This window comes from Manacus candei, unplaced genomic scaffold (genome assembly GCF_025592945.1).
Source record: "Manacus candei isolate 608988 ecotype Guabito, Panama unplaced genomic scaffold, ASM2559294v1 h1tg000025l, whole genome shotgun sequence".
NCBI lineage: Eukaryota > Metazoa > Chordata > Aves > Passeriformes > Pipridae > Manacus > Manacus candei.
In genome coordinates this window covers 5,666,804-5,692,400 of record NW_026138073.1, presented here as the reverse complement: position 1 = coordinate 5,692,400, position 25,597 = coordinate 5,666,804, and the positions used below count along the sequence as shown (strand labels likewise).

Here is a 25,597-nt window from a genome sequence, read left to right as displayed (position 1 = left end):
AAAAGCTCATGAGTAAAACTGTTCAACAAACAAGCACTTTTTAAACAAGCAAACAAACCAAACCAAGTGAAACTCAACAACTTGCATTAACTGAACATATTTTGTGCCATCAGTATAAAATGTTAACTGAAGATTTGAAAAAATGATCCAACAAGTGGAAAAATAGCAAGTATTTCAATTTCTTCACAATTAACATTTAGCCACTAATTATATAAGAACATCACCATCAGCATAACATCACAAACAAAATAAAACACCAGTCTTGGGTTTTCATTTTCATTACCATATTAAAAGAGGGCTTCAGCTCAGTTCAGAATGTGTTTTAAGTATCAATCATGCAACAGAGACTTCGAGAGCATAGCACAGCTCCACTATTAAGGAATTTTTCACAAGAGTCAATCTTAACTTCTCTTCATTTCATGCCCACTCCTGCTGTGTTATCTAGTTAAAATAAGATCAATTGCCAGCTATTAATTATGGATCAATCTTTAATTACTAGTTCCAAAGTTACTGTCATAAGCAGTTGCACAGGTATCATGATTTCTGTCCTGTGTTTTATTAAAATGCTGTGGAAGAGGTGAGTATAAGCTGAGTCACAGATGGCTAGAAACTCTTTTTCTCAGCAGAGAGTACTAAAGGAGGAAATTTTGTGGAGAAAATCCTTAGGGTATATGCTCAAAGCTGCAGATGATAGTCTCAAACATGCACAGAAAAATTGGAATGGCCAAGGCAATAATGAGCAGAGTTACTCACTACAGGTGTTGTCAACAGCAACAATAAAAATCTATCACTAAAAATCATCCTGGAACTGTACCTGGGAGTGAGCCCCCAAAACAGGGAGGGGGAGAATCTCATCTCCAAGCATTAAATGAGTACATTTCCAATTTTTGCTGAAAATGAACCTTCCAAACAAGAGAGAAGATAATACAGCAGAGAAATGATCTACTTCTAAGAAACAAATAAACCCCAAGTGTTTCTAAACCCTCATCTCACTTTTCTGTATCCTCAGAAGAATCTCAGTATCTTCACACATTCTTCATAGCATCTCTGTTGGCAGTAAACAGCCAGAAAGACCAAATGAAAGGCCTTTTTCTTTTTTTTTTTCAAAAAAAGGACAAAAAAATAAAAGTTGCTACATACACTGACACTATTTCAGAGAAAAACAGGAGGAAACAGTTACTCAGATACCTGTAAAGAAAACACAGTTTGTCTACTGACACTTCATCTAGTTCCTCAGGAGGCAGATCAATTAAAAAAAAACCCAAAAACATTTGCTTTTACATCAAAAACTTTAACCAATCCTAAATATACCCAAGCAAGGTATGGAGTCTTTGGGTAAAGTGTTTGGAATTTCAGATGGAGGGTCTGGAGGAAGGGTTTACTCATCCATAGCCAGGTTTAAGACCACAGGTGTCCCAGCTAATTCTCAATCTAATGTCATATTCATGAAGGCTGTCTCTTCTCATCTAATTAGCCCTATCCCCTGATTGTACCTCCACGAGGTACAAAGGAAGGTAAATCAATGCAGCAAATTGCAGCTTTTCTACTTCAAGACAAAGCTGTGAATATCTGTGCCAGAGCCAGAACTGCTCCCAAGGTAGAAGTTCCACCAGCATAAAACTCACTGAAAAATTAACAAAACATGAATTTCAAAAAAATCACAGTCTGAGGTTATATTTATGTTTTCATTTCCTTCTTTCATCTCAAAATAGGATTCAATAACCATGTGTTTAATGGAACTGCCGGGGAGGAGTGGGCCAAACATCTGCTCCACTTTGGCATTTCAGTTTTGTCTATAGAGTTTGAAGAGGGCTTTCCTGTCATTTGGTTGAGGTGCTTATAGAAAAAGCTGTTTGTGAAAGTCTGTAGGCTCATGTATTTCCTGCCTCTAAACGTAAAACCTTGAAAATTATAGCAAACCTGCCAAGCAGGAAAAGCCAAACAGGGAAACAGTCCAAACCTTCAAGAAATTTTCAAGAACTTCACACAAAACTAAGAAAAAAATAAGAATCTGGCATTGAAGTAGCTCCTGAAGTCATGAATTGAAAAGTTTTCAGTAATGTTTTGTGTTGTATGGAAAGTCAGCTACCACAGCTGATAAATTCTTAACAAAGACATAACTTTCTCTGTTTAATGTTAATGAGGCTTTATAGGCATCCAAAACTAGGAACTGAAGGCATCTGCAGGGAGCAACCTTGCACAGTTCCCTATTTCTAGTATCTATCTGCATTCAGCAGACTTTACAACAGGAATATTGTTTAATTCCATCTTCCTGCCCTTGCTTTTTTTTAAAATATTTTCAACATACACAGAATTTGGACGTGTTCTGGCAGGACTGAGGCTTGTTTTGAAGGCTGGGATAGGGTCCATAACACACCAGTCAACCTGCTCGCTCTATTAGAATACCAGAGAGTTACCTTGAGCATTTTTTTTTATTATTCTGATTTAATTGTTCCTCATTTATATTCATCGCCGAATTCCACTGCATCTGAAGCTATTTTGAAAACACAGCATTCTCCCAAAGGGCCCAATCCAACTCCCATTCAAATAAACAGCCTTCAGTGGAGCCTATTTGTTGCCAGCCAACAAGATTGAATTCTGCAGCGGAGTGGTCCCTGGAGCGTTTGTCACAGCTCTTTACAAATATTGCTCCAGCAAGAGCAGGTCTAAATACGCTTGTCCACATGCTCTGCAGACAACTGAAATCTATCTTTTATCTTCTTAGAACACTTGGTCAGATTTAAACTCCAGAAGCACAAAGAACTGAATCTATCAAGAATACAAAAAGCAAAAAGAGGAAAAAAGAATGTTTAACAGCTTAAAAAGGTAAAGAGCCAAAGGGAAAGCAGAAGGATGATAAAATATTTTCATGCCATAGGATCAAGTACCATTTATTCCACCTCTAAAATGAAGTTACAGGAAAACGTGTGGGGGCAGATTATAAGGACAGCATACAACGAAATTTCTCAAAAAACTTGATCCAACACAACTGTGAACATCAACAGTTTTGAAACAGCAGGAAATTTTGCAACAGATACAAAGTATACAAGCACCACTCCAATCCTAAATCATGAGGCAAGATTTTAAATCTCACCAAGTATCTTCTCACACACCGTTACCAAAACAACAAAGTTCACAGAGGACGTAATTAAGAAATACCAGTCTTATAGAAGACCCTTATCTCTGAAAAGAACAATGTGATGGGCTTTGAGGACAGGTTTTGATGGTTTATGGGAAATAAATACAGTAACAGTGTAACTCATGGTCCGAGCCAAGGAGGGAATGATACAAATGAAAAAAACTGTTTCAAAGGATCTTACTCTCAGATCCTTTATCCTACTTTGTAGCGCAGAAATACAGACTCTGGTTGATCAGCTTGTTTGTAGCTTAAAGTCTAAAGCGGGGGAAGATTAGGAGATTGTTTAGATGGGAGTTCTATTAGGTAACACTGCAAAACTTAAGACCTTTCTACAGCAAAGTGGTTTACTTTGAAATTAAGAACTTGATTTGTTCTTAAACAGTATTGATGTGGCTCTTGAAAATAGCCTACTTGGAAAGCACAGATCTTGGGAGATGCTCTCAGCATCTGTCAAAGTCCAGAAAGAGAATAATAAAATGTGATTTATAACACAAGTTCAACATCCCTAGTTCAAAAATAATGCACAAATAAAGATTTTTTTTTAAAGTTGGCCACCTTGATATCCTAAGAATACTCTTGAGAATGTTAGCTGATACCCAGTGATTTCAGTGGGTAATTTATGGGGTTACTCCATGCTTTGAGAGACGATAGAATAGAGCATTAACTCCTAATTTCTACCTGTACCTCAAATCCCTACGGCAGCGTCAGATAAAGACAGAGCTTAAAACTGAGCTCAACCAGAACACCCTCTGAGATGACTTTGTCCAAGCAATGTTTCACACTCCAGCGTTTCCAGGCCCTCTATATCGAAGTCCTACAAGAACAGGGATGTTATTTCCAAGTTCCTTATTGTAGGATCAGACTCATGTAAGTCATGATGGTAGGAATGCACCTTCAACCATACAGTGCATATGCACCAAACATTGTTGGGAGCGACAACATTGCTCATTCATATTAATAGATTTACATATGTGTATATATATACAGATAAATCTATGTATGCAGACATAACTGTGTATGTACACACACACACACAAACATCCTCTCCCTGTCTGTGTTTATATGAAATGGACACATCCTAAATCAACAAATCAATTGCTGAACAATATACCCAGCATTAAAATAGGAAAGTTGGGCACAAAAGATTCCAGATTTAAAATCAAGCGAGCTAACTTCCTCCAGGTTAAAAGATAAACCACACAGAAGCAGTCGTACCGCACAAATTAAGTTCAGCACCAACATCCTACTTTATCCAGCAGCCATCCCACGCCGCGCACCTGCAGCCACGAGCATTCCCAGTGGTGGCACCTGCGCAGCACAACCAGCCACACGGTTTGTCCCCTCCAGAGCCTTTTGTCTTGGGGAAAATACTTATGCTGAGAAACGTGGGCCAAAGTAGTTCCCATGCAGCTGCTGATGATGATAAAAACACGAACTAAAGGAGTTGGTTGCCAAAGGCACCAGAGCCGCCTAAAACGTGCGTATCTCATTTCCCCCCAGCATGGCTGCTCTCGGGGTGAATAATGAACTCCTGCTACACCTCAGGAGAGCTCCTGAGCACGAGCCCTTCCAGGAGGCCCATTCACTCTTTCCCACCACACATCGGGAATCCTGAGCTGTGACCGACTTTCCCGGTGGGCATCACTCCCCCCAGCCTGACTCCAGCCACCAGCACAGAGCCAAAGCCAACCCGAAACGTGTCGGGATAAACGGGGTTACTTCACGCACACCTGGCTGTGCTAACGAAATACCGAGAGCAGTGTGAGCCGCAGGGCAGGAGGCGCTCAGAGCTGGCGCTGCAGGTCACGCTTGGAGCTGCCCAGCCCTGACCCGGCGCCTCCGCCGCAGCCTCCCCCGACCCCGCGCAGTGCCGGAGGCTGGACTCGTCCTCCATCCAGCCCGGGCACCAGCAGCCCCAGCTCCGCCACGGCGGGAGGCGAGAGGTCCTCCCCGCTGCCAGACACGGGCGCGGAGGGCGGAGGCTGCGAGCGGGATCCCCGCCGGCCGCGGGGGGCGGGCGGTGCGGGCACGGGGAGCGGAGCGGCTGCGGAGCGGAGGCTGCGGCGGCCGGGGCCGGTCTCACTCACCGGGAAGCCGCCCCGCAGGCGGGCGGATCGCAGCGCCAGGTCCCGCAGCACAACCCCCGCCTGCCCGGCCAGCGGAGCCGCCATCTTATCGCTGTCCCCGCCCTGCCCCGCGCCCCGGGCGGAAGCCCCGGCGGAGGGCGGAGAGGGGGCGGCGGGGCCGGGCCGGTGTGAGGGGCCGCGGGGTGGGCTGTGAGGGGCTGCGGGGTGGGCTGTGAGGGGCCACGGGGGCTGGGTGGGCGCGGGTGGCGCCGTGGGGTGCTGGTGTGAGGGAAGCTGTGTTATCTCTCTTTGGAAAGGCTGATGGAACTGGGCCTGTTCAGCCTCGAGAAGAGGCGACTGAGAAGGGACCTCACCGATGTATAGGAGTACCTGAAGGGAGGGTGTCAAAGGATGGACCAGGCTCTGCTCGGTGGTGAGGGGAAATAGGACAAGAGGCAACAGGCAGAAACTGATGCACAGAAGTTCCACCTGAACATAAGAACTTCTTCCCTGTGCAGTGACGGAGCACTGGAACAGAGACCAGAGAAGGTGTAGAGTCTCCCGCACCGGGGATATTCCAGAGCTGTCTGGACACAATCCTCTGCCGTGTGTGCTGGGACCAGGTGACCCACTATGTTCCCTTCCAGCCTGACTCATTCTGGGATTCTGGGATCCTGTGAAGGTTTGGGGTGACCATGCCGAGCATGCAGGACCAAGGACCAGTGTGTGATCAGAGCAGGAAAGGGCTTTGTGGGGAAGGCAGTGGCTGGGAACAGTGAGGGCAGGGATGTCTGGAGGGGCCGGGAAGTGTGAGGTGACAGCTGGAGGCCACCTTCTGACTTCTTTCATGACTAAAAGGTCTTTTTTTTTTTTTTTACTAGGAAATACAAAATCAACCCAAGCTAATAAACCCTAATAAAGCCTACTGGGATCCAGCTGACTCTTCATAAGCACTTTGAATTCACAAAATGCCTCTGTTTGTTCTTCATCCACTGGCAAAATGCATCAGTCAGTACGTATATACAGATAAATCTATGTATGCAAACATAACTGTGTATATATACACACACATGTAAACATCCTCTCCCTGTCTGTGTTTATATGAAATGGACACATCCTAAATAAACAAATCAATTACACTGAACTTTCTTAGCAGAAGGGGTTGTCAAGCATTGGAATGGGCTGCCAGGGAGGTGGTGGAGTCACCATCCCTGAAGGTGTTTTAAGGAAAGATTGGACATGGCACTCAGTGCCATGGTCTATCAAAGGTTGGAGTCAATGACTTCAGAGGTTTTTCCAACCTTAATGATTCTGTGATTCTGTGAAAACCTGTTAGTTAATACCAAACCTGAGACACTGAATTCAAGCCCACCTGGGGGACAGTGCCTAAGACCAGAGCTCTGGTAGCTCATGACTCATCACATGGATATAAAATCTAACATAGGAGTTCCCAGTCCAAGCAGAGGTTTCATGAAAGTGAGTCCCAGAAGCCAAATCTGTGAAAATTGCTTCATCCATCAGGAATGACTTAGGGGCTGCTGTGGATACAAGTGTGTCCTGTCAACAATCTGAAGCAAACTCAAGAGTCAAATGGCCTGATTTTTGCAGATACAGCCTCTGTGTGACCCCACTGACCATTTCTGTGTCTGGTTATGGTTAATGCACACTTTGGATAACCTGCCTGTAAGTACTGGAGAGTTAACTTTAAATAGCTCACTCAAATTGTCCATTAACAATCATGGTTTGTAAAAACTAAATTGCTAAAATTGAGCAGTGGATGAGATATACTTGCAATTTTACCACAGTTCATGTTAAATTCACTTATATGGAATCATGCAGAGTTAGCATTATATGGAGGCATTAGTTATGCTGAACATTATTTATTCAGTGGTTTATGATGAAATAGTTGGAAAAACAAAACAGTCAAATCCCAGTCTTCTAGTCCAGGTTGTAAGTGGAAACAAAGGAGAATGTACCTGTCAGTGCTTAGACCTTGCGTTCCCAAATGTATTTTGTAAAAAAATCAGGACTCCCTTATTGGAATTTAATCAGCAAATAAATTATAATTCTATTAGGAAAAAAACATGCAATTTCATAAAAACTGAGGTGCCAGAAAAATCTAAAATTGAACACCTTTGTCTTTGTTATGACAATTTAAGTAATGTAATATGTTTCACTAAAGAATCTGAAGGTGCAGCTTTTTGATAGCATTGAACAGTAATGTATGGTACCCAGTATTAAGCTAGGTATTACTGTGTGCTTGTTCTTTCAGAATATTATATACTGACTTTGGTATTATGATGGAGGAACTATAATTTCATTTTTAGTTTCATGACTGTGGTTCAGTAAGCACAGAGTTCCCTGTTCATGCAGACTATTATGGCTGTCGGCATTAGGTTTATATATATAATAGGTATATAAGCTTTCAGATAATGTGTGTGAATAGCACGCAAGGCTATCATTTAATGCTATGAGGAGCACTTTCACTGCATAATATAAATAGTGGAGAACCTTCTTTACTATATTTTTATTGTTTAGATTTAGTGGAAAAACACTGCAGATGTACAGTGTGGGTTAGTCACCAAGACATGATTTTTTTGTATCTGTAGAGTAGAAAATATCTGACCTTTAAAGGAGAAAAGGTACGGAGATTCATTGTCTTCACATACAGTTTCCTTCTGTGTATGTGTAAACCACAGAAAATTTAGATAAAACAGGTCTCTGAAGCAATTAGAGCAAGCAGGAACCAGCATTGTTGGAACACGGGGTACAAGGACGTATGTGAGAGAAGAGATACACATTAATTAGTTAGGGCACACACTTGGAATGCAGGAATTTGGGAACAGCTGAGGAGCAGTCTCAACACATTATCCTCACAAATAAGGAGGGAAGGGAAGTGAACTGCAAAATAAAAAAGGGTCAGGAGGGAGGCCGATTTCAAAGAACATTCCTTCTAGGCTTCCAGACATTCCTTCCTGTACCCCTGCATGGATATGCAGCATTTGAGAGTGCTGCCTTTCTCCTCTCTTCCCCAGGATGCATAAAAGGCTAGATTGTAACTAAGCTTTTTAGCAATGGCCTACTTAATGCAAAACAACCATTAATGTTTTTGCAATTAAGTTTAACAAAAGCATCGAGTAAGGTTTATACCTCTTAAGAACTTTCCTTAAGGCTAAATAGTTAATAGTGTTCAAGTGAAAACATTTATAGATGAAAAAAATTACCTTATCACAGGTAAAGCATAATTTTAAGTGGTTTTGCATTTCTTCTTCATTGCAGTGGTACTTGCTAACAATGACACTGTATATTCGTTTTCTTATCTGTGCAGATTACCTCCCAAACCAGCATTTGCTGAAGGTGGATGTCTGACCCAGCACGTGGATGGTGTTTTCAGCCATTCAGGAAGGTTGTTTATCCTTAACTTTTCATTTAACCATAAACCCTCTGGACAAACACAAACCCATTATAGCTGGTAGAACTGAATGGAGCTTTTTTTCTTAATAATTTTTCCTGAGTAACATATCTGAGCTCATGCTGATACATGTCAGGAATAAAACCACTACTGCAGCAGCACAGCAGGTATCATTTAAGTTTTCATAAGTGATCCTCTTCTAATTTAGACTCAAAGAGATTTGGGCCAAATACATCTTTTCTTATTCACACAACTAGTCTTACGACTGCAGCAGAGTAACTGTGAGTCAGATGAGCCCTCACACTGATAAACAGTGAGCCCTCACACTGGCTCACTGATAAAGTGGTTGCTCTAGTCAGGTTTTGATGGGTTGTAGGCTCTTTTCAGAGAACTGTAACCAGTGGGCTGGAAGGCATTTCATCGTTTTCCTATTACCTTGTAATTATTCTTGGGTCAACTATGGAGCCTGAGCTTTGTATTCACATAAATTTTGTAGAGAATAACTTAATCTGTGTGTGAAAGACACACCACACACAGCATCCCCAAGAGGGTATTAAGACTGCAACAAACTCACTCAAATAGCCCCACTGTAGGTGACTGAGGAACAGGAAACAAGACCACAGACTGAGTCTTATGGTGTGTCTACAGAGCACAAGTCCTGGTGCACAGATTCCCCTTGGGTTTGTTATGTTCTCTCAGCCCTTCACTATTCCTCATTCCTTTTCTCTGTTCATGTCTCCTTGTCTTCAAATGTAAAACCAAAAAGAAAAATGTATTGTAAATGGGTGGAGAAAGGGTAACAAGAGAGTGAAATAACAATGTTCAAGTCTAAAAAGAAGGATGCAAATAAGGAATGAAAAATAGCATATCAGAATTGTGAATTACCTCCCAGGTCACTGAGTTCAGTCGTTGCATACAGCCACAAAATTTCCATTCATTAAAAAATTATTGGCATATAATGGAAGAGGTACTGGATGCAAGTAGGATGAGGTGTTTCTTGGCTAGGTAGGATCAAATGTCCTGGTTGCACTGTCTTCAGTAAACATATAAGCTCTATGTACTGCTGCATTGTTGAAGTATGTATGTAAATATCAGTTTGCCCTTTTTATTTTCAAATTTCCTGTCCCTCTGCTGCACACAGTGGAACTTGGATGAGGCTTGGAACGAAAGAATCAAGTGAAGCCTTAAAACAGTGTTTGCATCCTCTGCTTGATGCTGTGGGAAGCCAAGGTGCTGCATTTTAACACTGTTAAAATGTGTGATAACTTTGACGTTTACTTCAAGCTAAGAATTGAAAAGTGGCTAAACCAGGGAAGATTTCAAATAATAACATGTAGAAATAAGGAGAAAAAGTAGTGAAATAACAACTTTAAAAAGATTTATAGCAAGAGAGGCAATACCAAGGGGAGCAATAGCAAAAATAATGCTCCACCTTTTTAGATAACTAACCATCTGACTGTTTAAAAAGGAAACTTTCGTGAATTATGACATAAATTAATTGGCTGAAAACAGTAGAAGTGATACATCAATTTCCAGGAGAGGCACTGCTACCTTTTGCCAGTGGCCTACCATATAATGAGGCAGACAGGGGAGTTCAGGTTTGTCACAGAGATAGACTGTAGGTCTATAACATTCAGTTCCAGCAATGCTGAGAACCCTGATATTGTGGGTAGAAAGACAATTTTATTGAACTTCTGTCAGAGACAATATAGGACTGAATACAAAAAGTGTAAAGATCTGAACTGTGGGATACACTGGAAGAAAACAACCTCTCAGAGGCTGGACCCCTTTCATAAGATGTGACTATAGCCTCACAAAGACTTTGAAGTCTCTGAAAGATACAGACAATTTAAATTCAGGAAAGAAATATCTAACAGTTGGGGGAAAAAAAGCAAAAGTTACTGGGGGTAAAGGAATGGAGGTTAGAACAGTAGGAAAACAGTGATGTAATGGAAAGTCAGACTGTGGTGTGTGCTGAGCAAGTCAGCTTCTATGTAGACAAATATTCTAAAAAGAAACTTTCATTATTAAAATGAGCAAAATCTTGACTAGATCAATAAGATTCTGCACACTGTATTTAAAAACATATTTAACAGCAAGCCATTATATTTAAAAATATTTTTAACAGCTTTCTACGAGCTATGTAGAAAGTTCCAAGATGATGAAGAGTTTACCCAGGCAGCCAAATGTGGAACATCCATACCCAAGAGCACACTGACTGATAGGAATCTCCATGTGTGCTGTGCAGTAAAGCTCTTTAACTCTTTCACAGCAGGGCTGCAGTTCCCATATGGAAGAATAAAGGCAAGATGTCTATGCCTTAAGAGAAATTATTTGGATGCTGATAGAACAAGCTTTGTTATGTGGGGTTGTGTGTGTGTCCTGCACAGTATCTGCAAACAGGTGAGTGTTTTCTGGGAATGAAACCTGGATACTACTTGAGACACTAGAAGGCTGTAGCAGTGTTTGCCTTTACCAAAGGGAAACTGGGCAAATCAGGAAAGCTATAGGTGTTCACATCACATCTAATCCATGTTTTAATTCACAGGTTGCAAAATACCTTATAGCGTGTTGCCTCAACCTGTTACAGGGCTTGAAATTGTCTATTGTAATTAATTTCCAAACCAGTAGGGTGAAAGGACTGTAATATGTAAGGGGTAATTTTTTCCTGATGAATTTTATGGATTGCAGAGGGAAGGAAATTGATTTTTCTGCGGAGTGAAGTATTGATTTAAAAGTAACTTTCGATGCTACCTAGTTTGGGGTCACAGGGTACTATTTCAGTGGATTTTGTAGATTGCTTGCTGTGTTTTCCTATTTCAATAAAATCTTTTGGCATTGGCAGGTTTCACTTTCATTACAATTGGTTGGACACCAGCAAGTGGTTTGGTGATCATGGAAGTTTATGAAAACCATAACCTTTCCGAGCCTAACAAAGAAGTGCAGAACTGTGTGAAAAATCTTGCAACAAAACCTGGATGCACCACCAGAGAAAACTGAGCTGCCTGAACATAAAGCACGGTAACAACAGTCCCTATGGCATTTGGTGCATATGCTCACTGCTTTGTTGTCTAGGCAGCATATTTGGACATTTACAAGTATGTAACATAGAGGAGGATTTTTCCCCATAGCTGATGACAAGAGCAGTTACAGCTGATGGAACTGTGCTGTCCCCAGTCACAAGTGCAGGCAGACTGCATCACTGATGCCTTGAAAAGACCTCAGTGCCTTAATAAGAACTTGGAATGGCACTTTTTTATAAAGAGTAACTCTTGGGCTTGTACCTCAAAGCATGCAGGGACCTGGTACGTACCACCTGCTGTGCTGTATGGGGCACTCTGTGTGCTGGTATCAGACACAGTACAGAAAATTCTGGTTACTGGGTGTCCTGCATCAATCTGCCATTCAACAGTTTATCATCTCACTGCCTCTCTGAACTGTTTATTCCCTCCTAGTTTACACCTCCATCCATATCATCCAACAACATTTCAGTGTTTCTCACTCTTTGTATTTTAGACATTAAGTTATTCAATTTTTATTTTTTTTTCCTGCACTGTCCTCATGTCATCCAATAGCGGGCATTGTCATCATCAAGCCTTGCAGGTCTCTCAGTGAGAGAATGTACATGTCAAATGTGAGCTCTCCCAAAGTGCCTCTATATAAAAAGGCCAAAGTTTGTAAATTTTTTTTCTGGATTTGATGTATGTTTTGACGTGGGCTCAGCTTTGGGCCCAGCTGTGAGAAGAAGGAGAATATCTACAAATGCAACCACACAGATGAGATTGTGGTGATTTGCTTTGTAATCTTCCCTTTGGAATAAAACTACCAGTAAACATCAATCTTCCTGCACATGGTACTGCAAAGGGGTGCTTCCCTTTTGCCAGATAATGTATCAATTACCAGCTAATGTATCAATTGTTAAAAAATCAAAGTGTAGTGAAAATGTAAGTTTCTGGAGCAGAATAAACAGGCTGTGACTGTTTCTGGAGATCCCTTCCAATTACACACAGGGAGCCTTTAGGACCCTGATGAAAACATTAAATACATTTGAATAAGAACTGGCCATGCCCATGGTGGACTGTAAATAGTTTTCTGACCATATAGCCTAAATACTTAACCAGAATTCCTACTACATTTGCAAGCATCACCTCCCCTACACAGAGGGTTGTAAATAACCTGCATTAGTGTTTGCTGTTTGAATGATGTTTGCAAATCTTATGGAAATTCAAAGAGAAAATGGGCAAAAAGCAAAGTTTGTAGCCTCAGGGGACAATATCTATGTGAACAGATGAGTAGGGAGAGTAAAGCCTCATGGTTACTTTCTACATAGATGCATTTTATTCAGTAAAAGAAGCCACATCATTTACTGAATTCATTTTGATAAAACTTTTTTTAGCCTGTAAGAAGAATAAGTCCAAAATGTTTTGCTTATGAGGTTTGTTACAATCTGTAATAAAAAATATATGTACAACTAACTTTATAAACTCTTGGATATGGACATACACAGATTATCACACCTTCAAATCTTATGTGTGTGTAAACATATTTTCTGCAGTTTTTTCATGCTTTGGGAAATCATAATATAAAGCTTTTTTCTACTAGTAGAGCTTGGAGGAATCAAAAAGAACTTCCTTGTGGCCTTTCTCTTTAATAGCTTCTACAAAAGTATGTAGGAATTACCATATTTTTAATTAATATGCATTTGTTAAACTGATCAAAGTGGGAATGCTTTAGCCATCAGCTTGGCTGTAGCAGAACCTAAAAAATTATCCTTTTGCATTCTGCAGCACAAAGGAAATTGGAATAAAATTTCTCCAAGCAACTGATAGTTCTAGTATCCATCTGATTTAGTACAGTAACATTTACAGGCTTAGCTGTTAAATTTAGCACTATCAGGTATAGCTTCTGCTCTGTGTATTGTTTGTCCTTAACAAATGTGTTTCGATGGTTTCGTTTCTCTAGGAAAGCTGGGAATGTTTTAGTGCATACAAGCAAGTCTACAATCAAAATACTACCCCAATGGGTAGTTTTATACCACCAGTCTGTGCTTCAGAATTCTGTCTTAAATAGTAAACCAGTGAAGTCCAATTCATTAGCAACAACTGCCATAGGAGGTAAGTGATTTGTTTTGAGAGTCATTTAGACTCAAAATGTGTACTGTAGTAAAAATTCAGGAAAACAACAGAAAATCTACGTGGACAGCTCATTTAATGGCTGTGATGATTTTATGTTTAAAATTTAGATATTACACACCTTAAGTATAGTATTCAGAGAAAATTACTCTTATTCAGTTTAGATTTAGCTTCTTTAGACTTTTAATGTTTTTAATGAACGTTGAGCTCTATACTGAAATGAATCCATTTGTTACTCAAGGCTACATGGGGCTTCTTTGATGGAATTCAGAGTAGGATTCATGACAGATAATAGAGTTTGAAGGGATAAATGCTGAGAGTAAACTTTCTTATCTCTGCTGGTTTCTGGGAACGTGGTTATTACAGTGTCTATGGCCCATGGTTCAGTTCTCTACAAAGGACTGAACTTACTAACACTGATCATCCTGCAGGCAATAATACAAGTGCATAATGTAAGAGTGTTGAAGTCACAAAGTGTTGTTTGTAAGTGAAAGAATTTAAAATAATTTTAATATTTCCAGTGAATGCTCCCCCAAATTCTAACAGAATTTATATCTATGTAAGAGTTTGTGAGTGTTTCCTGCAATAACTGCATATAATATTGCCAGCCAGCAAAGAAAACCAGTAATGTATGCCTTGTATGACACATGCCATGTTTCAGCTGAGAACACAACTATTGCCATTCTATAAAGCAGAAAATTATTGCAATTAATTCATTGCTTCAGAACAACAAATAACTGAGGAATTTGCAAAATACATCAGTCTTCTGTGAAGATGAGAAGACTTTGTTAGGCAGTAATTGTTATGAATTAATCACTGAGCTTTAGTGCTAAGTATGATCTTGTGATACAGCATATAAATATGAGATCCAGTCAATAAACAGAAAATGAAGGGATTTGTCTCCTGTCCAGAATTCCTGGAGAATAGTAATGAGGTTTTATTTTACCCCTCACCTCTCAATGGAAGGAGCAGTGTGGTTCATGCTGTATTATATCAGTAGCACAGACTTCAGCAGTGGCACTGTGCCTGTTGCAAACTTGTCACCAGTATATCCTGCAGAAGTCTTCTTTCTAGGCCAGTGGAAGTAATAAGTCAAAGATTTCTATGCATTTAAAGCATGTATACATATATGTGTCTGTGTGGGTAGGTATGTATAAATATAACGGAGACCTTTACTGGTAGAAGATTTATATTAAAATATATGCTAAGTATTATATAAGATCTTTCTTCTACTGTTTTTTTGTGATATTATGCAATATTTTCCTTTCTAATTCCTTTCTTTTTCCTCCTGCTTATTCAAAATGATGAGAAAGTTTCAGTACACCTAATATTCCAGAAATTGCTAACAAGCAAGTACAGATTAATTGCATATGGCACATATAGATCAAATTGCATAGAGTTGTTAATGTAGCTCGGTCGTGCCCGGTTGCATTTGTGCTGTCAGACTGAACAGGTCTGACTTAATAAGCTGAGAGATGTTGAGAGAGTGAGAATCAGCTCCATAAACCCCCCCCAAAATGAGAAAATCAGTCCTGGGTGAATGGTGAGTACAGACCATCAGAAATCCTTTTCCTTGATGAGCAGATGGAGAAAGGTGTTTTTGAAGGCAGGCTGTTAAGTTTTTGAAAGGCAACTATCAGAGGTCATTTCAGCCTTAGCTGATTATCTCTTAGGCTTTAGCTAATACTACATGGCAAGTACAGAAGTCTCCTATGTACAGCTGTGGTCTGCAGAGTGCAAGGTGTTTACTGGAGGTGAAAGCTGAAGAAAGGAGACAAAGCCAAAGTTCACAAAAAGGCAAATCCTTCCTTTTAGGACATCACGCTCGTCTGTGAATTGGAAGCCAGCGAATGTTTCATGTTGTGTGGCTTTTTTGCTCCCTTGGCTGTGTGGAACCAAACCAGAGGGTGTGTTTGTCATGCAGTTTCTGCTTGTTCTGTTTGTATATCTAAAATACTCCATCATTCCACACAAAGATAAGACGATGAGCAACTTAAAAAAAAAATAAAAGAAAAGGAGGCAACAAGAGCATACAGAAATTGTCCTTCCAGTCAAAAGGCATTAGCAGCATGTCCTTATCTTTGTGATGTATTTCAAAGCCACCAAGCACAGATGAAGCAAAGGCTCACGACGAGATTTGGTGTTAAATTATTTTGTCTCATTTCTTTTCTTATCTGCTAGAAAGTACAGTAGTCACATGTGACAACTGTCCTTTACAGACAAGGTTGCCATCCCAACTTCATCCAGCTCATCTGTCACCTCATGTTCACGGTGTCTGAAGGCAAGTGGGCTGCAGGATTGCTGAGACTTCTGCTCAGATGCTGCAATGACACCTGAGCAAACCATCCAGTCTTAAGGCAATTCCTCTCATTTGTTGAAGTAAGCTGGAATTTTCATCAGGGAGCTATTGCTTCTCATTTATAAAGAAAAACATCAGCTCTTATGGTAATAATACAGAAAGCCTCATTAATTACAGCACACAATAAAGAATAAAACGAGTGTAAAGAAGCCAAGCAGATGGTGCATTATAAACAGACTTTTTAAACAGTAACCTTCACAGTGGGGAATGCTGTAGGTAAGAGTGAAACTTAGCTTTCATTAGAACATTTTTATTTCTGTGTTTAGAACACAGATGTATTTCCAGGTATGTTCTTTGCTGAAAGTTGAATTATTCTGGAAAGCCTGAGAAAAACAAAAGACAATACAATTGCTTTCTAATTACAGAGATTATAGGGTGTGGAATGGGGGAGAAGGGGATAGGCTGTAAAGTTTTTACTGTTTTCTATCATTCTTTCTGCAGTTTTGAAACATACTGTAAGAAAAAATTTGCTAAAAACTTTTTTTAGGAAGAAATTTGGTGTTTAAAAGAGACGAAAACAGGGGCAGATGTAGTTCTCTATTTTGAGAGTGTGGAATTGGGGGAAGGAAAACTTAGAGAGCATTGCATAAAACTGGAAGCCTTTGAGGTACCATTTTGCCCAAAGGGAAGGAAGAGGAGGGTGAGAAAATACTGCTATAGGTTAGTGGCAATTTTAAGAGACAAACCCAGTAAAGATTCCTCCATCCATATCTGGCATTCCTGTATGGCCAGGAAATGAAAATGTAACATGCCAGTTGCCCTGGAAAGCATTCAGAAAATAGCTGTAACAGAAACCTCTAATATCAAATATAAAATATTTGATTACAGAAATGATACCCATACAATTGTATATACCATAAAACTAGCAAAACCAAATCTGTGAGGTTTAAGGATGCAATTCCCATCCAATAATTTACAGGGAAGATTTATTTTAATGAACGAAATGAACGCTAAAAAAAGCTCCTCTGTGCTTCAGCACAGCAGTACAATGATATTGTTCACCTCTGCTGGGTAACTGAAGTGTCCAGCCCCAGGAACAGCAGCTGTTCAGAAAACACTTCATGTCCACCTACAGCCTTTGTGGGCTGCCCAAACTCAGCCTGCGTGTAAATCCCATCTGCCTTCGCAGACACTGCAGAGGGACCAACCTCAAGGCTTCTGTTTTACGGGTTTTTTGGTTGTTTTGTTTTTTTTTTTTTCAAGTATCCTGTAATTTCAGCAGGATAACACAGAGGATAACAGAAGGACTAGCTCTGTGCTAGGAGCTGAGCAGGATGTAGGAAAGAGGGAGGTTTTGGCTAATAGGCAGGTTTGATGGAGAAGCCTGAAAACTCCAGAACCATATCTGGGAACTTTTGTTCTAGGCTTTGTTGCAAACATGGATTTTTGCTTGGGGACAGTGAGTTTAAAGTAGTTGCTGTTCAATCTTCTAATATGATTCAACCAATTAGGCTTTTTTAGGTTGTTCTTGAAACAATGTGTATAACTGTTGCTGTTCACAGTACACTTTCCTGGTCCTTTCAGCTCTGAGATTTCTATTGCCTTAGTAGGATACATATTGTACTTTAACTGTATTGTTAATGAAAATCTAAGATTTGTGACAATATACTAACATTACATTACTTTTTTTTCTTCCATGTCTTTGGTAATTAAGTCCTGTTTATTTTTATTCTGGACATTCAATATCAAGAAAGAAACACTCAAGTGGTCTATATTAAAAAAGTAAGAATATATTAAGAAAATCCTTCTGTATTCAAACAACTGTTGCTACAGTTCTGAACTGTACAGTCAGGTGGAATTGGAGAAATTAATTTTGATCAAACTTCTGGGCTGGCATATGTTTTCAAAGTGGGAAGTAGGAAGCTTGGATTCTAGCCCATTTCTTGTCTCAAGCCCTTTTGTTATCTCTGAAATCCCAGTTCTCCTATATAAATATCAGTGTATGGTAGTATGTATAGAGAATATTCAGAGTTTTGTTGGGTTTGTGGCTGTTCTAAGGGCTGGAGTGATTCACTGGCCAACCCATCCATATTATATATGTTGTTTTACAGGTGAGAGTGTGAAAGGCAACACCTCTGATGCCACACAATTCTCCTTTGGCTACCATTACCACTGGCCTTGGCCTGCCCTCAGCAAGCCAGTCCAACAGGTCACAGAGGCTTAGGCAGCTCATGAGATTTTTTTTCATTTATTGGTGGTCATATTTTTATGGTCTTTGAATGAGGCAAACCCTATGTCATGAGGAAAACACGCTGTTGTTAATCCATCTGAAAGGATATTTAGCTCATGTGTCCACAAAATACTTGTATGAAACTGTGGCAGCTCTGAAAGTGAGGAATGGAGCTCTTTGCTGCCATCTCTCAGTGAACTAAGAGGGAAATGTATGTACAACCTTTTGGGCATGTTTATTTGCCCACTTCCTTTCTGAGGTGCATTTTCATTTATTTGCTAAGTAATCATTAAAACTTGGAGAATCGGAGAAATGAAATAACATTATACTCGTGGTATGGTGAAGAAATTCTGAACAGTGTTTAAATATAATCTGTTTTGGAGTTACCACAACTGAACCTCACTCCTGCATGTGCTAGTAAAGGGAACTGAATGGATATGAATTTGTCAGTACATCTATTCCTAACTGACCTGACATGCTGAGTGTGCTGAAAAATTAAGTGAAGACATCAGCATGACAGAAGATGATGGTGACACCATTTAGGTACAGGATTGGCACTGACAAAGGGTTTGAATGAGGGAGACAGTAAACTGCTTCCTCTCTGAAATGAGACCCTTCCTGAGAGTGTCTCTGGGTTTGTCTATGCCCTTCTTTGACACTAAAAGATGAAAGGGATTCAAACAATTGGTAAATTACAAAATCATTTGTTCATTAAATATTCAAACTGAGCTACAGAATGTAGGCACAGATACTCTGTGTGTCCTTCTTCATAGCAGGACAGAAATACAGCAAAAGAAACAACAGCAATACTTTAAATATCCACACTTTCTAGAAACATTGCTAAGCAGTTGGTGCAAATGGGTGCTGAAATCCATTTCATCTTCATTTACTAGTTTACTAGTTACTAGAATCCAACAAAGCTCTTCAGAAAGAATTAATTCTCCCTGGTGAACTCTGTGAAAATGTCTTAGGTTTTTTATGAGTTTATATGTTATATTTTGAGCTATTTTTTGTAAGTTTTAAGAAAAATCATAGTATCTGAACCTATTTGTTAGCAACAGTATTTGGAGGAATAATTTGATGTTTGTATGATTATGGGAAGTCTCCTTAGCATAGTACTCCTGAACAGTCTCATTAAAATCAATAGCATGACTATATGGCTCTGCACACACCCAGAAGAGGAGATGTTCTGAAGCTTCTGTGACATCCTCCAGGGATTTCACTACTGCTGTTGATTTTCCATGCGGGCACTCGGATGCTACGGTGATGGACGGCAGTGGAAAACCCTGGGAGAGATGGATAGACATGATTAAGTGTTTACTGGCCAGCAGTCAGTACCTTTTCCTTATCCTCTCTGCTCCCAATCCACATATGATATGTTGTTACCGCTTTTAGCTCCAGGGTTGGTCATTAGACTCAAGTAGAAGTGGCTGATGTATTTAGGACCAGAGGTCCCCAGTTCATTTTTTGTTTATCTCCATGCTGCAGTCTAACATCATTACATTGAGGCCTAAATAAACAGCAGAGTTGTGAATATTTAATTTGCCAGAACCTTTTGCCTCTAATATCTTAAATCTCTGAAGTTTTCAACTATATTGTTTGTTCCTTGGAGAATTTACAGTTTCCCTTGAGACTGTGGTCTGTTGCTACTCTTTCCAAAGGAAATATAGAAATCATATTTTAACCTGAAATGCTTTTATCCTCTCTTCATGCTCTGTTTAATGCTTTTTAGTGGAATAGTGTGAACTTTTCTAGACACATTTCTGAGATTTATGCATTAATATCAGACTCCAGGTGGAGAGGCTTTTTATCAGATAAGCAAACCTGAGAGGAAGTCCTGAATGTTAACACTGGGGATGGGGATGGTATGGTACTTTTTCTATGAGCAAATCTGATTGCATTTCAATGACACAGAAGACAGAATACTTTTATTTTATTCACTCATTCTATTGCTCCCACAATAAGCTGTATAAGCTCAGTAAAAAGTTTCTGAGATGTGGAAAAATTTGATAACAAGGTGTACTAAGGAGCAATGGACATATTTTGTGGTTTGCTACTGCTTGATATTTAGGTGGCTAAGGTTCTTAAAAGTGCTTTCAGATCCTATAGATCCATATTCTGCTAGGTTCTGATTTTAGTGGAGTTGATGGTACTGCCATCAATACCTTGCAGTGCAGCAAGAAGTTTTTCTGGAATTTTCTGGAATTCAACTTCTTTCTCGGCCACTGACATCAACTGATAGGACATTGCTGGTGCTTGTCTCACTTGGTCTGATTTTATGATCTAGGACCAAGACTTGAATTTCATAGAGTTCTTTTTATTCCCTGGGGGAGGGAAAGGTGTAGATTTTCATGTCAGAGGCAACAGATTAGATCTACCCTAGCTGGAGTAAATAGCCATAGGTGATACTTGCAAATCCACAAAAATATGAAGTACACCCCTTCACCTTTGTTGCACCCTTTTAGTTACATAGAGCTAATACAGAGCATATATCCAATTTGATAGGAGCTAAGTAGATAACTTTTGGTGAGCACTGACTTAACACAGTGTTAATTGGTATTTTCTACTCAGGAGAGGCCTGTGAACTGCCATCATTCCCTTCCTTGTAGCTGTTATTCAAGGATAGTTTTCCAGCATTTCTGGAATCAGTGAATCTGGGAGGAAAATGCTTCATCTTAGACATTTTACCCCCGTGTCACTACGCAAGTGAAGTTGTCTCAGACTAACAGTCTGAGCAGTCATAATAACGTTCTTTGTAAAACCTGCTTCCCCCAGTTCTGTGCCCAAAATACATGTTGCACACTAAAACAGTATAGAAATGGTCAATTGCCAAGTCCTCAGAAAAGTTAGATAAGACAGTGACTGAATATTCATAGCAACCTTCTTGTGCATGATATAACTTTTTGCAATAAAAATTTTATTATCTCTTTATTTGCCAATGTTCCCTGGGGACACGTCAATGGTTCTGGGAAAAAAAAAGCCTTTAAAAATCTTGTTGTGTTTTTCTGTCACCTGAAAATTTAGAGCTACAAAGTCTTTGCCCAGACAGCCTGGCTTGTTGTCTATTGTCACTTGCTTCCATTTATCTAACAAATGCTGCCAGTTCCTGAGGTTTGTCACAGACTCTGCTTCGGTTTCCTTTCACCTTATGATGTGACTTACAGCTCCATCACAGAGCTGTTTAGTAAATTGTTCAGCATCATTTCTCACTCCCTTCTCTGCACAGTGTGGGGGGAATGTTTCTGATCCATTTTCCTTGCAAGGGACTCTGGAGCAAAGATGTATCTTATTGTCATAAAGAAGGGCTTTTGTCAGCCTTGCTGTTGTGTCTGAGCTGGGTGGCTGTTCTCAGCTGAACCCCAGCCTGTGTATTTTCAGCTGCTTTCCACCTGACCTGAGCACATGCACTTATTTCTTCAGTGATGTTCCATCTGTACAGGTGTGAATGCTGGATTTTATTTATTTTGGTTTATTTTTCAGTGGAGCTCTGTTTTGATTTCTTTTTCAGATTCATTCTTCCACATTGCAGACTTCACAGTGCCTTGAAAATTCATTTTCTCAAGTCTAGTCTGAAATTTCATTGGAAATATTGCATTGTGTGTGTAATTACATCTTCTTCATCAAGATCACTCAGTAATTTATATCCCATTAGGATGTGTTTCTATGGGAAATCGTGGTTGCTTGGCCAGCTCAATTATGCTGTATGTTACAAAAGAATTTGCTATCATAAAACTACATAGTAAAGCATTAATAAAAAACTGAATAATCCAAGGATAGCTGGTAACTTTATATAAATTCATGTAGTATTCCAACAGTATATAGCATCAAGATACCAAACTATATTGGTATCTTCTTCCCCTTCAATAGAAACAATGTCAAATATTGTATTAAACTGTTTTAATGTTTCAGCCATTTTGCCTTTTTGCAGAGTATCTTTTGTAAGCACTTTGTGTCCTGCAGCCAGAAAAACTGGTTTATAGCTTTTCTCTAAAAACCATTCATATTTTCCTGTTAATTTTTAGTGAAGCCATGGTATTTTCACTACATCAAACTAGTTGATGAAGCATTCAGTAGCAGGCAGAGGAAGCTGAGGGATATTCTGCTAAAGGTGCCAGTAACTTTATGCTTTCATGCACACTTTCAAAGAGAAAGAGCTGGAGAGCTCTTACAGAATGTGATGTATTTTGGACAGTTGTACTATTCTTATCCCAGCAGTTTGAAAGGATTGAATTTGATTTCTTGGGAGGTGTTTGATAGTGATGTGATTCTTAGTGGTGCTGTTATGCTCTAGTGGTTCACATTCCCAGGAGCTCTGCCTGCTCTGGCTCAGCCAATAGCACAGGAGGAGCCCAAGCACACATCTGAAACTCCAGAAGAAGGAATGCTGTGATCTCCTTGACTGTGGAAAAAAATGGCAGGCTAAAGTTCACAACTTTTCCAGAACTGGTGGATATATTAGTTTTCATTATATACTTTCTGCAGAGACTCAGAGAATTTGAAAGGAGGAAAAGACTGGCAAATATTCACTGAACTAGAGAACAGTGATAAGAAACTGATAGAAGAACATGACCTCCAGCTGCAATTTGAGGTTGCTTGCAGAAATCCTTGTGAATTCCAATTCCTTTCCTTGAGCTAAAAGAGGTGCATGGATTAGGAAGCATAATTCCTGTAGGCAAAGGAAGAAAACCTTTGCCACCTTGCTGCTGTCTGTGTTTAGCTCTCTCTTTTATTATTCCTTCACCATTTCCTTTTCTTCAGTGATGCATCACCTCTCCAGGTAATAAATCATAGAATCTTTGTGGATAATGTCTTCATTTTGCATGGCAAACACATGCCATAAATCTAGGTGAAGCTTAATAATTGGTATATGGCATCTTTCTACCTGTGAATGGCAGAGACAGAGGATCCCATTTCCATTCTGCTTTCCCACTGGCAGAGAGACAAAACTTGTTGATCAACTATTTGAGTACTGCCGTGATTGAGACAAATGCTCAAAAAATAGCTAGGGTAAAGAGACACTAATACTGGTCTGTTCACTTCCCAAAATCCTGCTGGAAAACTCCACATAAGTCAAGGTTTCTAAAAGAGGATGGCATGAGGAACAGTTTTCTCTATTTGTGTGCCTGCACTGACCCATGTGTTCTGCTTTCAGAACTGTCATTATCTGGCTCTATGTAATGTCATGGAGACCTACAAGTCTTGCTTTACCTGGGGCACTGCTGGACAGAGCAGACAGGCCTTGTAATGACAGTGTTCCTACTGGGCAAACTGGCCGGGAATGAAAGGACTGTAAAATTCAGAGTGGTCTAAAATGAAGTGCCCTGATTCTAGAGTTAATCAGACTAGTACGAGTGTTCTCCTTTAAGACATACATATGGCATCTCCATGCTCCTTGTTCCACCCTGCCTGCTTGGGATATTTTTGGCAGCCAGATACTCATTGTAGTATGAAGTGCAGGATGACAGAGCCATAAGCTCCCGAAGTGGAACTGGCAGCTCTGAAACAAAGGCAATGGAAATTTTCTCTGAGCAGGAGTGGTACTATCAGGCCCATTACAGAGTAAGCTAATGAAATCAGATGCCAGCTTTGCTGATATAACTAGTTTCACAACCTCTAGCCTTCCTAGCATAACACAGAATAATTCATAATGAGACTGCACAGAACTCTTTCAATTAGATTTCAGCAGTGAAGCTAGGCAGAAGCATACAAAGCCTGTAGGCTCAGGCACGTGCTACTTGAATAAATAGACTCAGGCTTTTGCTGTCACACAAAGAAAGTAAGAACTCGGTGTAAAAGATGTAAAATTCTACCTCTAAAAGACACCCATTCAACTGAAATCATCTACCTGCACTCCATTCAGAAATCACACTTCTGGATGAGGGCACAGGCTGCCATTTCTCAGAAAAGCTCAGTGTGAGGATGCCTTCAAGTGAAGATTGGGAGTGCAGCTGTACCTTTCAGGTGGCACAAATGTCAGAAATGCCTGCAACACATAAAAAAAACCCAAGGAATGCTGATCAGTAAGCAGGGATTCTGAAGACAAGCCCTTTCATGGATGCTACTGTTATTAAAGGTGATATTTCACCATTTCAGGCGAGTATCTGTGTTACTCACATGAACCCACTTTAGCACAGGCATTTGTGTTCCTGCTTGGGGTTTCTATGATGTCTCCACACCCTCAACTGCAGCCTGGCTGCCCAAAGGAATTGGAAAGAGCAGCCAAACATTGTAGCACCTCAGTGTTTCTGGGCCAGTGCCTTCAGTGCATGGAAGGTTCTTCCTGTCTTCGAGGTGGTTTTCTCTCTTTCCTTATAGCAGCTACTTCTAGGATTGAGTTTTAGTGACCTTATCTTTCCCATTGTGATGGGAATTCTTTCCCAAGGAAGATGGCTTGTTCCCCAGACAAATTCCTTCAGCCAAGTGCCTTTGATCCATTGCTTTTATTCTGGGCTTTAGATGCTTTCAAGGAGCAACTCATAGATGAATGTACTGGCATGGCTGATGGCTTGCTAATGGATTTGAAGAGAACAAGAAGAGAATAAATTCAGGACTCCATGAAAGGAGAAGATAGTCCATAAATGTCCTTTCCTGACCGCAATGTTATACTGGAGAGGAAGCAGGAATCTTGATTACAATAATTTTATAAGATTTTACAGAAATTCTCTATATATTGTTCTCTCAAGTGAAGAAGATGGCATTGCACAGGGATAGAAAAGAATGTGGTCAGTGTTCGAGGAAACTCATGGGACTTTTTGATGTTGGCTTCAAAGAGGGAGAAGAAAATATTTTTACCTTCTAGGTTGGAATAAGGATTGCTTATAGTGAAATAGATTTTATAGCCCATTAAGTTTAGTCAATACAAAATGAACTTAACTGGCCAGATTGACGCCTGGAGAATACACCTTTTGCTAGAGGGAATCTTCATCTGTGTAAAGTTGATACTGCTAATCGTGTTATGTCTTGCTTTGGATCTGACATCTGTGAAGCTTCTGCTGCTGGAGCTACATTTTCTGAATGACCTGGAGCAGGCTGAGACAATAGGGAAGGAAGGAAGAGTCGAAGGAGAATCAATAACATTCTGCTGTGTCCCATCCTCAATTAGCAAAGTAGGCAGACAGGAGCACACTGGCTTGCACTCAGTACCTACAGCTCTGGAGCCATGCAGATCCTATTCACATGAAGAAGAGGATGAGAAGGCAGAGCTCTTCTGTAGAAAAGCAAATCCTAACTCTGCTCTGCTCATAAAATAAAAAATAATAATAAAAAAATCTTGTCTGAAAGCGATCCAGAATATTATATCCTTCACAGGAATGAAGAAT

General features: G+C 40.0%; 1 protein-coding gene and 1 long non-coding RNA gene across 2 annotated transcripts in view; one reads left to right on the top strand and one right to left on the bottom strand.

The window, feature by feature from the left end:
* SUCLG2 (succinate-CoA ligase GDP-forming subunit beta) overlaps window positions 1-5,351 on the bottom strand; it is a 116,404-nt gene extending 111,053 nt beyond the window's left edge. The window contains exon 1 of the mRNA XM_051788819.1: window positions 5,227-5,351. Coding sequence (XP_051644779.1) covers window positions 5,227-5,310 — 84 coding nt within the window. The 5' untranslated portion in view covers window positions 5,311-5,351. The remainder of the gene's footprint in view (window positions 1-5,226) is intronic.
* A 371-nt stretch (window positions 5,352-5,722) lies between these two features.
* The window catches only part of LOC127471668 (uncharacterized), a 101,073-nt gene continuing 81,198 nt past the window's right edge, over window positions 5,723-25,597 (top strand). Inside the window, exons 1-6 of the long non-coding RNA XR_007904729.1 lie at window positions 5,723-5,828; window positions 6,087-6,217; window positions 8,534-8,611; window positions 10,890-11,020; window positions 11,463-11,638; window positions 13,580-13,731. This is a non-coding gene — a long non-coding RNA (uncharacterized LOC127471668). The remainder of the gene's footprint in view (window positions 5,829-6,086; window positions 6,218-8,533; window positions 8,612-10,889; window positions 11,021-11,462; window positions 11,639-13,579; window positions 13,732-25,597) is intronic.